Source organism: Nerophis lumbriciformis, linkage group LG01 (assembly GCF_033978685.3).
Source record: "Nerophis lumbriciformis linkage group LG01, RoL_Nlum_v2.1, whole genome shotgun sequence".
In the NCBI taxonomy this organism is placed as follows: domain Eukaryota; kingdom Metazoa; phylum Chordata; class Actinopteri; order Syngnathiformes; family Syngnathidae; genus Nerophis; species Nerophis lumbriciformis.
Window position 1 is genome coordinate 3195169 of NC_084548.2, and position 17332 is coordinate 3212500.

The 17332-nt window shown below is 43.1% G+C and overlaps 1 protein-coding gene across 2 annotated transcripts in view; it reads left to right on the forward strand.

Moving 5' to 3' along the window:
* LOC133615286 (plexin-A1-like) overlaps nt 1-17332 on the forward strand; it is an 811576-nt gene that overhangs the window by 765271 nt on the left and 28973 nt on the right. For both annotated transcript variants that reach the window (XM_061973784.2, XM_061973792.2), the window contains exons 25-28: nt 1638-1784; nt 8358-8517; nt 16496-16599; nt 16688-16784. In XM_061973784.2, coding sequence (XP_061829768.2) covers nt 1638-1784; nt 8358-8517; nt 16496-16599; nt 16688-16784 — 508 coding nt within the window. The remainder of the gene's footprint in view (nt 1-1637; nt 1785-8357; nt 8518-16495; nt 16600-16687; nt 16785-17332) is intronic.

The window sequence follows — 17332 nt, forward strand, 5'->3', positions numbered from 1 at the left end:
CCGAGGCCCCTTTCCCCCAAGAGGGCCCCACCGGGAGCCGTAGGTGAGGCGATCCGCGAGAAGGGCCCGACGCACGTCCAGGGTCACCACCGCGCCCACCGCACCGACACCACGCCTCGTCCGCCTTCGCAGCGGCCGGCGTCACGCGCAGCAGGTAAGCAGCTTACCTGCCCGCCACCCCCGTGGCCGGGGGCTCGTAACAGGGATCACTCCGCGCGCTCCGCCCGCGCAGCTTACCTGCCTGCCACCCCTGTTGCCGGGGGCTCGTAACAGGGGTCACTCCGCGCGCAGTGCGCTCACGAAAGGGGTGGGGCTCACCCTGGTTGATATAGACAGCAGCTAGGACGGTGGCCATGGAAGTTGGAACCCGCTAAGGAGTGTGTAACAACCCACCTGCCGAATCAACTAGCCCTGAAAATGGATGGCGCTGGAGTGTCGGGCCCATATACCCGGCCGTCGCCGGCAGCGAGATGCGCTTGGAGGTGCGCTCGGCGCGGCTCCCATATGATTGCGCACTGGTGTGCGTCTGGGTCGTGACAGCGTGGCACGCGAATGTCTGTGCTGCGTTGGATCAGTCTCCTTTCTTTAACAGGCAAAAGCTTTATAACCTCACTAATGCCTTGCATCGTCTATATTAGATATATAACAACGGGCGGGTGCGGGCGGATGGCGGGCGGATGCAGTTCTGATCAAATGTTAGATCGGGTGGATTGCGGATGGTTGACGACTTTCTGATGCGGTTGCGGATGAAATAATTGCCTATCCGTGCATCTCTAATATATATAGCTAGAATTCACTGAAAGTCAATTATTTCTTATATATATATATATATATATATCCATCCATCCATCCATCCATTTTCTACCGCTTATTCCCTTCGGGGTCGCGGGGATGTATATATATATATATATATATATATATATATATATATATATATATATATGAAATACTTGACTTGGTGAATTCTAGCTGTAAATATACTCCTCCCCTCTTAACCACGCCCCCAACCACGCCCTCTCCCCAACCTCGCCCCCCGCACCCACCTCCCAAAATTGGAGGTCTCAAGGTTGGCAAGTATGACAAAAGTGCACTAATAGCATGTTTTAAAATGTCTCTGACAATCGTGCACTTTCTCTTTTGGAAATGACATGAATGCTTAATAGCTGTTTAATAAATACACTTTTGCTAAATCGACTTAGTTGTGAGTTCCCTCTCTGCATGAACGTTTAAAAGTAGCATATATTAATGCAGTATGAAGAAGAATGTTTGAATGTAGACACATAGAATCATCATACTGCTGTGATTATATGCATCAAGTGTTCATTCAAGGCTTAACTCAACAATGAGTAGATGAGTGTTATGTGTGTGTATATGTGTAAATAAATGAACACTGAAATTCAAGTATTTCTTTTATTTATATATATAGCTAGAATTCACTGAAAGTCAATTATTTATTTTAAATATGGAGATATATATGGTGTATCGTGACATGGCCTGAAAATATCCAGATATTAATAAAAGGCCGTATCGCCCAGCCCTACATGAAGGTTGCATCCTTTAACGCCTGCATTATTTGAGCTTTAGCGTCACGCTATTAAAGCGCCGCCTCTCTTTATCTGCGTCCTCCCCTTGACCAGGAGTGTGCCGGCGAGCCTCTCTTCATGCTCCACTGTGCCATCAAGCAGCAGATGGAGAAAGGACCGATAGACGCCATCACCGGAGAGGCTCGCTATTCTCTGAGCGAGGACAAGCTCATCAGGCAGCAGATTGACTACAAAACGCTGGTCAGTAAACTTAATGTGTCCTTCTGCTTTTGGGCCTTCAAGCGCCGCCGTCGCCGCTTGATGGGCGTAAACGTTGACAAATCACCAGGAGAAACGTGGGAAGCATTGTTTACTCAATGGACAATTAGTTGACTGCTGCCATGTCTTACAGACTTTTTTCCCAACATTGATCCTTTTTGATGCTCAGTAAAGTCAACTATTTACTTCCGTTTATCGTCCTCTCTTTGGCAGTTTATGACGGGGGAATTTCGGTTCTTACAACCCCTGGCAAACAAAAATATTGCATCACCAGACTGGGAGGCCTTTCATTCAGTTTTTTTTTTATTTGTTTGGAAAAACACAAAACTGTAGTCAATAAAATGTCAACTCTCTGGCTTCAAGACACTAAAAGAAATTGCGGTAGTCAGTAAAAGTTTCATTTTTGATTAAAAAAAAATTAAAAAAAATGGTGGAATCACTCGTTCATTTCCAAAGAACACCGGCATCAGATTAAGTCTGTGTGTTCACAACTTGGAGAGCTGTTGCACCAGTTGTATTGACATGAATCATGACTCCAAAACGAGAGATTTCAATTGAAATAAAGAAGAGGAATAAAGGTCAATCCTTCATATATCAGTGTTTCCCACAGGACAGGCATCTATTTGTGGTGGTGTGGTCGGGGGGATGGCGGCGGCAGCGGCGATGACCAAGCAGAACGCGGAGTTAGAATATAATTACAATTTTCCAGCACACCTTACAATAGTGGTAATAAAAGATGCAACCTATGCTTGAAAGAGAAACTGTTTATTATATACCGTCCAGACCTGTCATCCCTCAACAAGCGCAGCGAAATTGTATCAGCATGCCGCCACAGACGGAAACACCTCCTAGGTAACACATGAGCCAATCACCACGCCCCTACGCCAGCCTGTACCCACCCACTCTGTGCCCTATATAAATGGTATGTGAATGCTCCCATTAAAATCTCCTGATGATTGAGGGAACCCCTCATGAAACAGGCCTGTAGAGATGAAGTAGTCTTGTGATTTTTTTTCCCACACATACATATATATATATATATATATATATATATATATATATATATATATATATATATATATATATATATATATATATATGTATGTATATATATATATATATATATATATATGTATATATATATATATATATATATATATATATATATATATATATATATATATATATATGTATATATATATATATATATATATATATATATATATATATATATATATATATATATATATATACATATATATATATATATATATTTATCTTCTGTAAAGTTAAGCAGGTATTTTTATTTTAGCAAGATATCTGTTTTATTATGTAAATGTCATTTTGACTTAAATCTCTACCAAAGCATGCAACTACTGTAATTGAATTCAAGTTTGAGTCAAGTTGTTTCACACCTATAAAAAAAAAAAAGGCAACAAAAAAGACAAAAATTGAAGTCTTATCAACCATAGATGCCTCACGGATTTGCAACTTGTATTTGTTTACAGTTCCTCTCCATAATAAGGAGTCTCTTATTTATTTTTCAGAGAGTTGGCAACCAAATATGATTTAGCTGACCAACCCTATGCGGCTTGAACTAAAAAAAAAAACAGCCAACTGCTATAGTTCACTTCTTAGAGCCGTTTTGATTTGATTTGATTTAGATTTATTGGTCCCCGTTGGGGAAATTCATTTTCTACTTCCGTACATTCAAACAAAAGTAAACAAAAAGACATCATACATGACCAACACATTTACAGGCTTGTCAGCGGGGCCGGCTGTTTAGGGCGGCTATAGCTGCAGGGATAAGGCTTTTAATCCCTCCGGAATTTGATAGTTCTGTACCTGCGCCCTGATGGTAGTGGGATGATGTATTTGTGTAGTGCAGGGGTCGGCAACCTTTACCAGTCAAAGAGCCATTTTGACCAGTTTCACAAATATATAGAAAACAATGGGAGCCGCAAAAACTTTTAAAATTTTAAATGAAATAACACTGCATACAAAGTTTTTTTTTTGCTTTGTGCTATGTATAAATCAGGGGTCTCAGTCACGCTGCCCACACTTTTATGTGGAATTTTTAAATTGGTGCGGCACGCAAATTTTATATGATTAGCGCTTGTCAGCGTCATGCGTGACGTGATGGTACGACATATAACGCCCACTACAACCAGCGTGCCTGATCAGCCACATGTTTTATGGGGCTTCCGCTTGCTCACATGGGTGACAGCAAGGCATACTTGGTCAACAACCACACAGGTTACACTGACGGTGGCAGTATAAAACTTTAACACTCTTACTAATAATGCGCCACACTGTGAACAAACACCAAACAAGAATGACAAACACATTTCGGGAGAACATCTGCACCGTAACACAACATAAACACAACAGGACAAATACCCAGAATCCCATGCAGCCCTAACTCTTCTGGGATACAATCAGAGGTGTGTAGAGTAGCCAGAAATTGTACTCAAGTAAGAGTACTGTTACTTTAGAGATTTATTACTCAAGTAAAAGTAAGGAGTAGTCACCCAAATATTTACTTGAGTAAAAGTAAAAAGTATGTTGTGAAAAAACTACTCAAGTACTGAGTAACTGATGAGTAACATACACACACATATCATATATATATATATATATATATATATATATATATATATATATATATATATATATATATATATATATGTACACACACACATATATATATATATATATATATATATATACATACACACATATATATGTACACACATATATATATATATACACACATTTATATATATATACATATATATATATATATATATATACACATATATATATATATATACAGTATATAATTTATATTTATTTATTTTGCCGTTTTTGTTTACATGTCAAAGGTGTTTTAATGAATATACATGCATGTTTAACACATATAGATTCCTTTCTTTCATGAAGACAAGAATATAAGTTGGTGTATTACCTGATTCTGATGACTTGCATTGATTGTAATCAGACAGTAGTGATGATAGCGTCCACGTTTTCAAATGGAGGAGAAAAAAAGTTCCTCCCTTTTGTCTAATACCACATGAAAGTGGTTGGTTTTTGGCATCTTATTTGTCCAACTTCCATATTCGTTTTTATACACTTTACAAGAAATACATTGGCGGCAAACTCCGTAGCTTGCTAGCTTGTTTGCGCTGGCTTTCGGAGACTCTTGTTTTGAAAGCGCAGGCGCGATGGAGCGGCACTTTTATTGTGAAGACAGGAACTGTGCAGTCAGTCTTTAGGCTTTTGACGGGATGTACGGTTGAAATAAAAAAGGGTCTTTTTTCCTTCACACTTTTGATTGATTGATTGAAACTTTTATTAGTAGATTGCACAGTACAGTACATATTCCGTACAATTGACCACTAAATGGTAACACCCCAATAAGTTTTTCAACTTGTTTAAGTCAGGTCATGTGACCGCCTGGCTCTGTTTGATTGGTCCAACGTCACCAGTGACTGCATCTGATTGGTGGAATGGAGTGAACGTCACCAGTGACTGTATTTGTTGAAACGCAGGCACTATGAAGGTGTGTCTAACAGACCAAAACAAACAAAGCGTGCATTAACAGATCGATAAAAATTAGTAGCGAGTAGCGAGCTGAATGTAGATAAAAGTAGCGGAGTAAAAGTAGCGTTTCTTCTCTATAAATATACTCAAGTAAAAGTAAAAGTATGTTGCATTAAAACTACTCTTAGAAGTACAATTTATCCCAAAAGTTACTCAAGTAGATGTAACGGAGTAAATGTAGCGCGTTACTACCCACCTCTGCTAATAATGCGCCACACTGTGAACCCACACCAAACAAGAATGACAAACACATTTCGGGAGAACATCTGCACCGTAACACAACATAAACACAACAGGACAAATACCCAGAATCCCATGCAGCCCTAACTCTTCCGGGATACAATATACACCCCCTCTACCAAACCCCGCCCACCTTAACCGTCACACAGAGAGAGAGGGGCGGGGGTTGATGTGTGAGCAGGGGTGTATAATGTATCCCGGAAGAGTTAGGGCTGCATGGGATTCTGGGTGTTTGTTATGTTGTGTTTATGTTGTGTTAAGATGCAGATGTTCTCCCGTTTATCATTCTTGTTTGGTTTTGGTTCAAAGTGTGGCGCATTATTAGTAACAGTGTTAAAGCTGTTTTATATGGTCACCGTCAGTGTAACCTGTGTGGCTGTTGACAAAGTACGCCTTGCTGTCACGTACGTGTGCAAGCAGAAGATGTATATTGTATAACAAGTGTTGGGCTGGCACGCTGTTAATACAAATTGAAGAGGGCGCTGAATGTTGTACCATCATAGCACGCCCTTATTATATCTGTAAGGGTGAAAATCGGTGAATAATGATCCGGGGAGTTTTCTGCGAGAGGCACTGAAATCCGGAAGTCTCACGGGAAAATTGGGGGGTTCAGCAAGTAAGCTGCTGAGCCGCATCAGAGTGATCAAAGATCCGCATGCGGCTCCGGAGCCGCGGGTTTCCGACCCCTGGTGTAGTGGGTGAGTCATATCCTGGACTATCGTGTTTGCCAGTCGAATGATGGACCTGTGGTTTAAGTCTGAAATGTTGGGCGTGGGTAGGCCGATGATCTTAGCTGCTATGTTTGTTAATGCGTGTGAGTTTGGTCCGGTTGGTTACAGAAAGCATAGTGAAAAAAACATGTGGAACAGTACAGAAGGATGGCTTGAACGATGCTCTGTTCATTGCATACCTGCCAACTACTCCGGTTTTCCCGTAATTAGTACGGTTTTCATCAACCTATTCCGGGTTACGGTTGCAGTGATAAAAAATACGGTTTTTCATTCATTAAAAAAAAAAAAGGGTGAAAACTACGCGAATTGCACCTTGTGCAGACAAGATTTTTCGATCGGACACGGAGGAATTAGCGATGTAAAAGACCACGTTGCGACAAAAAAACCACAAGTCTAATGCCGTTGCTAGCGATACAAGTGGAAAACTTTCAACGTTTTTCGTCGCCCAAACAGATTCTTTGGATGTGATAAATGCCGAAGTTTTATTTACGGAGGCAATAATTGAGCATGGACTTCCAATCGCACTGGCTGATCACACGGGACAGTTAAATGTTTGTAATGCAACCTTTAAAAATCATTACGCGGTGATCGCGGTCCCAAAAATAAACTTTTCTTGCATGATAATGTCCAGAAAAACTCACTTTATATTACTATAGAGTCCTTGTAACTAATGAGTTTGATGGTTTATCACAAACCTTAAATGAAAGAAGTCCTTTGTTCTCCTGCACCATGCATGCACTTTGGCCTTGCTTCGTGTTTGGTGCGCAATCCTGTCGGCTGTATTTCACAGCACGTCTTTGACAACTTGAAGTTGCAAAAAACATTTAAAACAAAGGGGTTATAGGAACAATCACTTTCAGTGTTTTATGCCACTTCAAGTTGTCAAAGACGGTATGCTGGTGCCCGACTGCCACAAGTGGAACAAACATTTGAAACAAAGGGGTTATAGGAACAATCACTTTCAGTGTTTTATGCCACTTCAAGTAAACTTATCATAAAGTTACCATATCATTTTTGCAGTATGATCAATCTGATTGAATAAATTTGGATTTTAGCCACAAAAAGGTAATGACACCAATGTTATCCATTGGAATTGTTTAGTACTGTTATACTGTTAAAAGTGTTTATACTATTTATGCTTTCAAGTCCAAGTTGAAGAAATCTTGTTAAATGTTGCCAGCATAACTACCAAAATACAGAAGTATGTCCTTAATATTTTTGCAGTGCTATTTCTGTTGAAAAGTTCAAATGATTACATTAGAGATGTGATGTGCCACTTTTCAAGTGTCTGATGGCTTAAATTAATTGTCATTAATTTTTCATATTTTGAATTCTTTTGAAAGGCTTACAAAAAAACTACATTTGAATTGTAATTCCATGCTATTGACAGGACTATTAATTTTAATGAAGTTAGCTTACCATGTTTACAGTATGATAATTGTGATAGAAATGTGAATTTTAGGCACATAATATTTTTTACAATTGAACAAGGCAGTAGATTATACAAGCTTGGACAGAAAGTTAATAATGACACCAATTTTTTTTTTTAATGGAATTGTTTAGTACTGTTTTACCATTTGTTTACTGTAAAAAGTGTTTATACTTTCAATTAACAAATTGAAGTCTTGTGAAAGGTTGACAGGATAACTGGCATTAACTGTCAAAATAATTACAAACTATTGAAGTTAGCTTACAGAATAAACATGTCAATCAACCCATATGATTTTTGCTGTGATTATTTTTGTTTTGAAAAGTCACTGTGACTGATAGAAAAGTGATGGTTTTAGCAACATTTTAACCTGTCTGAATGCTAATAATCATTTTGCGTCGGGGGGCGAAGCCCTGAACCCTCCACCAGGACTTTGTCCTGGACCTTACCGGGGCCTGCGGCCCTTGGACCCTGGCTACTAGGTTTTTCTGATTTCAAAAGTTGGCAGGTATGTCATTGCTAAAAAAGTATCCTTCCTCTTTCCCCTGTCAGACGTTGCACTGTGTGAACCCCGAGAACGAGAACACGGCGGAGGTGACCGTGAAGTGTCTAAACTGTGACACCGTCACTCAGGTCAAGGAGAAACTCCTGGATGCGGTCTACAAGGGCAGCCCCTACTCACTCAGGCCCAAAGCTTCTGACATGGACTTGGGTAAGACACGTTTGCATCCTCCTAAGGCCACGTGGTGACACCGTTAAAAGGAAGAGTGGAAGCAATGTCTGCAGATTCCTCACAATGTTAGGACGCTCCTATTTTATTTGCCAAAGTCAACATGTAATCATTGGAATGTTTTAGGAAGAGCTTTTATATTCAGCCAGAGCTTGTTGAATTCTACCACTAAGACTTCAGTAAAGGTAACAGCTTGAGAAAAATATATTTTTCAAACCTGCTAAGCTATCTTGTCGTCCCTCGCCACATCGCACTTTAAAAATGTTTAATATATTCTAGTGTCCGCCCTGAGATGGGTAGGTCGTGAGTTCAAACTCCGGCCGAGTCATACCAAAGACTATACGAATGGGAGCCATTACCTCCCTGCTTGGCACTCAGCTTCAAGGGTTGGAATTGGGGGTTAAATCACCAAAAATTATTCCCGGGCGCGGCCACCTCTGCTGCTCACTGCTCTCCTCACCTCCCAGGGGGTGATCACGGGTGATGGGTCAAATGCAGAGAATAATTTTGCCACACCGAGTGTGTGTGTGACTATCATTGCTACTTTAACTTAATATTTTGGCTTACATTAAGTTTTAAAGGGGGCTTACTATGCAAAACCAACCTGTCTTTCTTATTAGTACCTGTTCTTGTTTTTTGGGATCTGCTTGAGTCCTGAACATTTGAAATCAAACCATCCATCCATCCATCCATCTTCTTCCGCAGCCTAAGCAGGGAAGCCCAGACTTCCCTCTCCCCAGCCACTTCGTCCAGCTCCTCCCGGGGGACCCCGAGGCGTTCCCAGGCCAGCCGGGATATATAGTCTTCTCAACGTGTCCTGGGTCTTCCCCGTGGCCTCCTACCGGTCGGACGTGCCCTAAACACCTCCTTAGGGAGGCGTTCGGGTGGCATACTGACCAGATGCCCGAACCACCTCATCTGGCTCCTCTCCATGTGGAGGAGCAGCGGCTTTACTTTGAGCTCCCCCCGGATGACAGAGCTTCTCACCCTATCTCTAAGGGAGAGACCCGCCACCCGGCGGAGGAAACTCATTTCGGCCGCTTGTACCCGTGATCTTGTCCTTTCGGTCATTACCCATGACTAGGGTTGCAAAGGGGTGGAAAGTTTACGGTACATTTCCGGAAATTTACCACAATTTTTTGATTATTGAAAGTTGGACAGCGTCCATGGGAATGAATGGGAATATATAGGAATGAATGGGTAATTACAATAATGATATATTATTGGGCACTTGTCTATATGCTGCTGCTTCTTTGTGGCATACCTGACGTAGCTCTTTGCACAGTATTTACATATGTACACCACCTTTCTGCCTACATTGGTTGGGGTGAAATGTCTCCACACATCAGATGGTGTACGTGGCATTATTCTCTTTGTATTGATTTATTCTTGTAAAAGACTAATGCAATGCCACACACAGATATAAATAGTCAGCTAAACAACTGGAGTAGTCTTTAAAAATACATGCATAAATGAATAAAAATAGGCTAGATGAATAAATGAACAGTCAATCAGCATGCTAAATCAAACCGTAACCTACAAACCCCGTTTCCATATGAGTTGGGAAATTGTGTTAGATGTAAATACAAACGGAATACAATGATTTGAAAATCATTTTCAACCCATATTTTCAACATATTTGATGTTCAAACTCATTAACATTTTTTTTTTGTTGCAAATAATCATTAACTTTAGAATTTGATGCCAGCAACACGTGACAAAGAAGTTGGGAAAAGGTGGCAATAAATACTGATAAAGTTGAGGAATGCTCATCAAACACTTATTTGGAACATCCCACAGGTGAACAGGCAAATTGGGAACAGGTGGGTGCCATGATTGGGTATACAAGTAGATTCCATGAAATGCTCGGTCAGTCACAAACAAGGATGGGGCGAGGGTCACCACTTTGTCAACAAATGCGTGAGCAAATTGTTGAACGGTTTAAGAAAAACCTTTCTCAACCAGCTATTGCAAGGAATTTCAGGATTTCACCATCTACGGTCTGTAATAACATCAAAGGGTTCAGAGAATCTGGAGAAATCACTGCACGTAAGCAGCTAAGCCCGTGACCTTCCATCCCTCAGGCTGTACTGCATCAACAAGCGATATCAGTGTGTAAAGGATATCACCACATGGGCTCAGGAACACTTCAGAAACCCACTGTCAGTAACTGCAGTTGGTCGCTGCATCTGAAAGTGCAAGTTAAAACTCTCCTATGCAAGGCGAAAACCGTTTATCAACAACACCCAGAAACGCCGTCGGCTTCGCTGGGCCTGAGCTCATCTAAGATGGACTGATACAAAGTGGAAAAGTGTTCTGTGGTCTGACGAGTCCACATTTCAAATTGTTTTTGGAAACTGTGGACGTCGTGTCCTCCGGACCAAAGAGGAAAAGAACCATCCGGATTGTTATAGGCGCAAAGTGTAAAAGCCAGCATGTGTGATGGTATGGGGGTGTATTAGTGCCCAAGACATGGGTAACTTACACATCTGTGAAGGCACCATTAATGCTGAAAGGTACATACAGGTTTTGGAGCAACATATGTTGCCATCCAAGCAACGTTACCATGGACGCCCCTGCTTATTTCAGCAAGACAATGCCAAGCCATGTGTTACATCAACATGGTTTCATAGTAAAAGAGTGCGGGTACTAGACTGGCCTGCCTGTAGTCCAGACCTGTCTCCCATTGAAAATGTGTGGCGCATTATGAAGCCTAAAATAGCACAACGGAGACCCCCGGACTGTTGAACAACTTAAGCTGTACATCAAGCAAGAATGGGAAAGAATTCCACCTGAGAAGCTTCAAAAATGTGTCTCCTCAGTTCCCAAACGTTTACTGAGTGTCGTTAAAAGGAAAGGCCATGTAACACAGTGGTGAACATGCCCTTTCCCAACTACTTTTATTTATGTTTATATTTACATCTAATACAATTTCCCAACTCATATGGAAACGGGGTTTGTACATTTTTGTATGACAACAGAATGGCAGAGGAAACTACACGTTTTGATTTAGTATTCACTAGTTGAACTTTACACATCACAAAAAAGGTCAATTCGGATCGCTAACGTTGTTAGCATAAATGAATGGGATTTAACATAGAGAAAATGAGCATCACGGCTATATTTACCCCAGTAATATCATCAACACTTACCTGACTGGATGAAGTCCTTGGGCTCAAATACTAGTGTGGCCTCAATAGCCCTGCTGTAGTGTGTTGCATGCTGGGAATTATCTGTGCATGTGATGGAGGAATGCACCGTGCAGGGTTGAAATTCAACTGAATTTGCATTAAATCAGGTTGTTTTAGCTAATAATCATGTTGCAAGATCTAGCATGTTGCATTCAATGTTTATTCCCATAAATTCCCGTTGTCCATCCATCCATCCATCTTCTTCCGCTCATCCGAGGTCGGGTCGCGGGGGCAGCAGCCTAAGCAGGGAAGCCCAGACTTCCCTCTCCCCAGCCACTTCGTCCAGCTCCTCCCGGGGGATCCCGAGGCGTTCCCAGGCCAGCCGGGAGACATAGTCTTCCCAACGTGTCCTGGGTCTTCCTCGTGGCCTCCTACCGGTCGGACGTGCCCTAAACAACTCCCTAGGGAGGCGCTCGGGTGGCATCCTGACTAGATGCCCGAACCACCTCATCTGGCTCCTCTCGATGTGGAGGAGCAGCGGCTTTACTTTGAGCTCCCCCCGGATGACAGAGCTTCTCACCCTATCTCTAAGGGAGAGCCCCGCCACCCGGCGGAGGAAACTCATTTCGGCCGCTTGTACCCGTGATCTTGTCCTTTCGGTCATAACCCAAAGCTCATGACCATAGGTGAGGATGGGAACGTAGATCAACCGGTAAATTGAGAGCTTTGCCTTCCGGCTCAGCTCCTTCTTCACCACAACGGATCGATACAGCGTCCGCATTACTGAAGACGCCGCACCGATCCGCCTGTCGATCTCACGATCCACTCTTCCCTCACTCGTGAACAAGACTCCGAGGTACTTGAACTCCTCCACTTGGGGCAAGATCTCCTCCCCAACCCGCAGATGGCACTCCACCCTTTTCCGGGCGAGAACCATGGACTCGGACTTGGAGGTGCTGATTCTCATCCCAGTCGCTTCACACTCGGCTGCGAACCGATCCAGCAAGAGCTGAAGATCCTGGCTAGATGAAGCCATCAGGACCACATCATCTGCAAAAAGGAGAGACCTAATCCTGCAGCCACCAAACCAGATCCCCTCAACGCCTTGACTGCGCCTAGAAATTCTGTCCATAAAAGTTATGAACAGAATCGGTGACAAGGGCAGCCTTGGCGGAGTCCAACCCTCACCGGAAATGTGTCCGACTTACTGCCGGCAATGCGAACCAAGCTCTGACACTGATCATACAGGGAGCGGACCGCCACAATCAGACAGTCCGAAACCCCATATTCTCTGAGCACTCCCCACTAGGACTTCCCGAGGAACACGGTCGAATGCCTTCTCCAAGTCCACAAAGCACATGTAGACTGGTTGGGCAAACTCCCATGCACCCTCAAAGACCCTGCCGAGAGTATAGAGCTGGTCCACAGTTCCACGACCAGGACGAAAACCACACTGTTCCTCCTGAATCCGAGGTTCGACTATCCGGCGTAGCCTCCTCTCCAGTACACCTGAATAGACCTTACCGGGAAGGCTGAGGAGTGTGATCCCACGATAGTTAGAACACACCCTCCGGTTCCCCTTTTTAAAGAGAGGAACCACCACCCCGGTCTGCCAATCCAAAGGTACTGCCCCCGATGTCCACGCGATGCTGCAGAGTCTTGTCAACCAAGACAGCCCCACAGCATCCAGAGCCTTAAGGAACTCCGGGCGGATCTCATCCACCCCCGGGGCCTTGCCACCGAGGAGCTTTTTAACTACCTCAGCAACCTCAGCCCCAGAAATAGGAGAGCCCACCACAGATTCCCCAGGCACTGCTTCCTCATAGGAAGACGTGTTGGTGGGATTGAGGAGGTCTTCGAAGTATTCCCTCCACCGATCCACAACTTCCGCAGTCGAGGTCAGCAGAACACCATCCGCACCATACACGGTGTTGGTAGTGCACTGCTTCCCCTTCCTGAGGCGGCGGATGGTGTTCCAGTATCGCTTCGAAGCCGTCCGGAAGTCGTTTTCCATTCCCGTTGATTCTCGTTAATTCCCATGGAAAGTTTCCAACTTTGAATATTCACGGAATTGTGGCACCCTAATGGTGATTGAGGCTGACATAAAAACCTTATTTAGAAGGTCATAAACCATTTTTTTAAGCTCTATGAAAATATTGGATTTATAAATAATAATCCTTCTTCACGGAAGTTTGTTCATCACAGTCAGGCCCGGAACGTACAAAGGCTACATTTTTGCTTTCGACAGTGAGGAAGTCAAATGAGTTTACAGAAAATCAGTGAGTTGAGAATCTTATTATCGTATTTTCCGCACCATAAGGCGCCCTGGGTTATAAGCCGCGCCTTCAATGAACGGCATATTTCAAAACTTTGTCCACCTATAAGCCGCCCCGTGTTGTAAGCCGCATCTAACTGCGCTAAAGGAATGTCAAAAAAACAGTCAAATAGGTCAGTCAAACTTTAATAATATATTAAAACCAGCGTGATGTGGGCGCGCATGGAGTCGTATATCAACATGGACTTAAACTTAAACTTACCTTAACCACTCGCTCATCTTTTCTTCATCCATCCCTTCGAGTTAGCTTTTATGATGACGCCGGCTGGAAAGGTCTCTTTTGGCAAGGTCTTCCTTTTGAATATCACCATGGGTGGAAGTTTCTGGCCATTAGCATGGCAAGCTAGAACCACAGTGAAGGATGACTTCTCATTCCCTGTGGTGCGAATATTCACCGTACGTGCTCCCGTTGTATATATATATATATATATATATATATATAGGCTTCACGGTGGCAGAGGGGTTAGTGCATCTGCCTCACAATACGAAGGTCCTGAGTAGTCATGGGTTCAATCCCGGGCTCGGGATCTTTCTGTGTGGAGTTTGCATGTTCTCCCCGTGACTGCGTGGGTTCCCTCCGGGTACTCCGGCTTCCTCCCACCTCCAAAGACATGCACCTGGGGATAAGTTGATTGGCAACACTAAATTGGCCCTAGTGTGTGGATGTGAGTGTGAATGTTGTCTGTCTATCTGTGTTGGCCCTGCGATGAGGTGGCGACTTGTCCAGGGTGTACCCCGCCTTCCGCCCGATTGTAGCTGAGATAGGCTCCAGCGCCCCCCGCGACCCCAAAGGGAATAAGCGGTAGAAAAATGGATGGATGGATGCTCCCGTTGTATCCACAGTGCGGTTTACAGGAATATCAGTTGCTGTGAAATAGTAATCCGTGTGCGGATGGAGAGATTGCGTCTTTTCATGAACCGGATCCCTGTCGCTTAGTAGGAGCCATTTTGTGGTCTTTACAGATGTAAACACACAAAGGAAATGAAACGTACGGTAATATCCGCGCGCTTTTTCTTCTTCTACGCGGGCGGGTGGTTGCTTACAGTAGAAGAAGAAGCGCTTCCTGTTCTATGGGGGCGGGTGCTTACCTTGGCGGTTGCTTGCGTAGAAGAAGAAGCGCTTCCTGTTCTACCGGGAAAAAAGATGGCGGCTGTTTACCGTAGTTACGAGACCGAAACTTTATGAAAATGAATCTTAATATTAATCCATATATAAAGCGCACCGGGTTATAAGGCGCACTGTCAGCTTTTGAGAAAATGTGTGGTTTTTAGGTGCGCCTTATAGTGCGGAAAATACGGTATGTATCCCCATGGGGAGGCTGACTGTGCTCTCAATTAGGACACAGTCGATGTTTTCTTAGATACCGTATTTTCCGCACCATAAGCCGCCCTGGGTTATAAGCCGCGCCTTCAATGAACGGCATATTTCAAAACTTTGTCCACCTATAAGCCGCCCCGTGTTGTAAGCCGCATCTAACTGCGCTAAAGGGAATGTCAAAAAAACAGTCAGATAGGTCAGTCAAACTTTAATAATATATTAAAAACCAGCGTTCTAACAACTCTGTTCACTCCCAAAATGTACGCAAATGTGCAATCACAAACATAGTAAAATTCAAAATAGTGCAGTGCAATAGCAACATCAATAACTTAATGTTGCTCGAACGTTAATGTCACAACACACAAAATAAACATAACACTCACTTTCTGAAGTTATTCTTCATTCATAAATCCCTCGAATTCTTCTCCTTCGGTGTCCGAATTAAAAAGTTGGGCGAATACGGGATCCAAAATGGCCGGCTCCGTCTCGTCGAAGTCATCGGAGTCAGTGTCGCTGTTGTTGTCCAGCAGTTCTGTGAATCCTGCCTTCCGGAAAGCTCGGACCACAGTTGTGACCGAAATATCCGCCCAGGCATTTACGATCCACTGGCAATGTTGGCGTATGTCGTCCGGCGCTGTCTCCCTGTCTTAGTGAAGGTGTGTTCGCCTTCGGTCATCCATTGTTCCATTTCCGTGTTCTTCGGCATGACTTATTGCCTTAAGTTTAAATTCTGCGTTATACGCGTGTCGCTTAGTAGGAGCCATTTTGTGGTCTTTACAGATGTAAACACACAAAGGAAATGAAACGTAATACCCGCGCGCTTCTTCTTCTACGGGGGCGGGTGGTTGCTTACCGTAGAAGAAGAAGCGCTTCCTCTTCTACGGGGGCGGGTGCTTACCTTGGCAGTTGCTTACCATAGAAGAAGCGCTTCCTCTTCTACGGGGAAAAAAGATGGCGGCTGTTTACCGTAGTTGCGAGACCGAAACTTTATGAAAATAAATATTTATATTAATCCATATATAAGGCGCACCGGGTTATAAGCCGCACTGTCAGCTTTTGTGAAAATGTGTGGTTTTTAGGTGCGGCTTATAGTGCGGAAAATACGGTATTTACTGGTTCATTTGACGAGTGCATATTTCCTTTCCGTTCTTCTACCACTCTAAATGCCGTCTGAAGAATGGCGTCAAGGCCGAATGGCTCGAATTATTCTGCAGGACGAAGACGTCACGACGAAGATCGACAACGACTGGAAGAGACTCAACACGCTGGCTCACTATCAGGTACCTAAATGTGTAAAAAAAAAAAAGGGTTTTTGCACTGAGGATGTGGCGTAATAACCTTATTTGGGGGCTTTCGTCTGATGTGCAGGTTACAGACGGCTCAGTGATCGCTCTGGTGCCAAAGCAGAACTCTGCCTATAACATCTCCAATTCATCCACCTTCACCAAGAGCCTCAGTAGATACGGTACACTCGCCTTCTTATTAACTTGATCCCCATCTCTCAGTCGGCTCATCTCTCTCGTTGGCTGTCTCTGTGTTTATGATGGCCGCAATCATAGCCTCCATTTTTCTTACTCCCTCTTCTCTCAGTCAAAGGCAATCCTTTTTATCCAGCGCCATCGCCCCAGACCAAGGCTTCTTAAATGGCTATTTCCAAGCAGTCTGTAAATGAGAGGCATAAAAGAAGACGCCTCAATACCTTAGGTGACAAAGTGGTGAAGGCGAGAGAGAAAGTCAGTGATGGACGGAGGCGCCACAATTAATATTATGGAAAATTAAACAACTTCAAAAAACGATAAAAAAACCATAATTATTCACCACTTGACTCATTAGGCTCACTTTATTGTATGTTTCTTGGGGTAGCAGTGTATATAATGCTGTTATGTCACATATATCATTTTATTATATACAAAATGTTTATATATACATATATTTGCATATTTTAGAACACACATATATATCTATATATATATATATATATATATATATATATATATATATATATATATATAT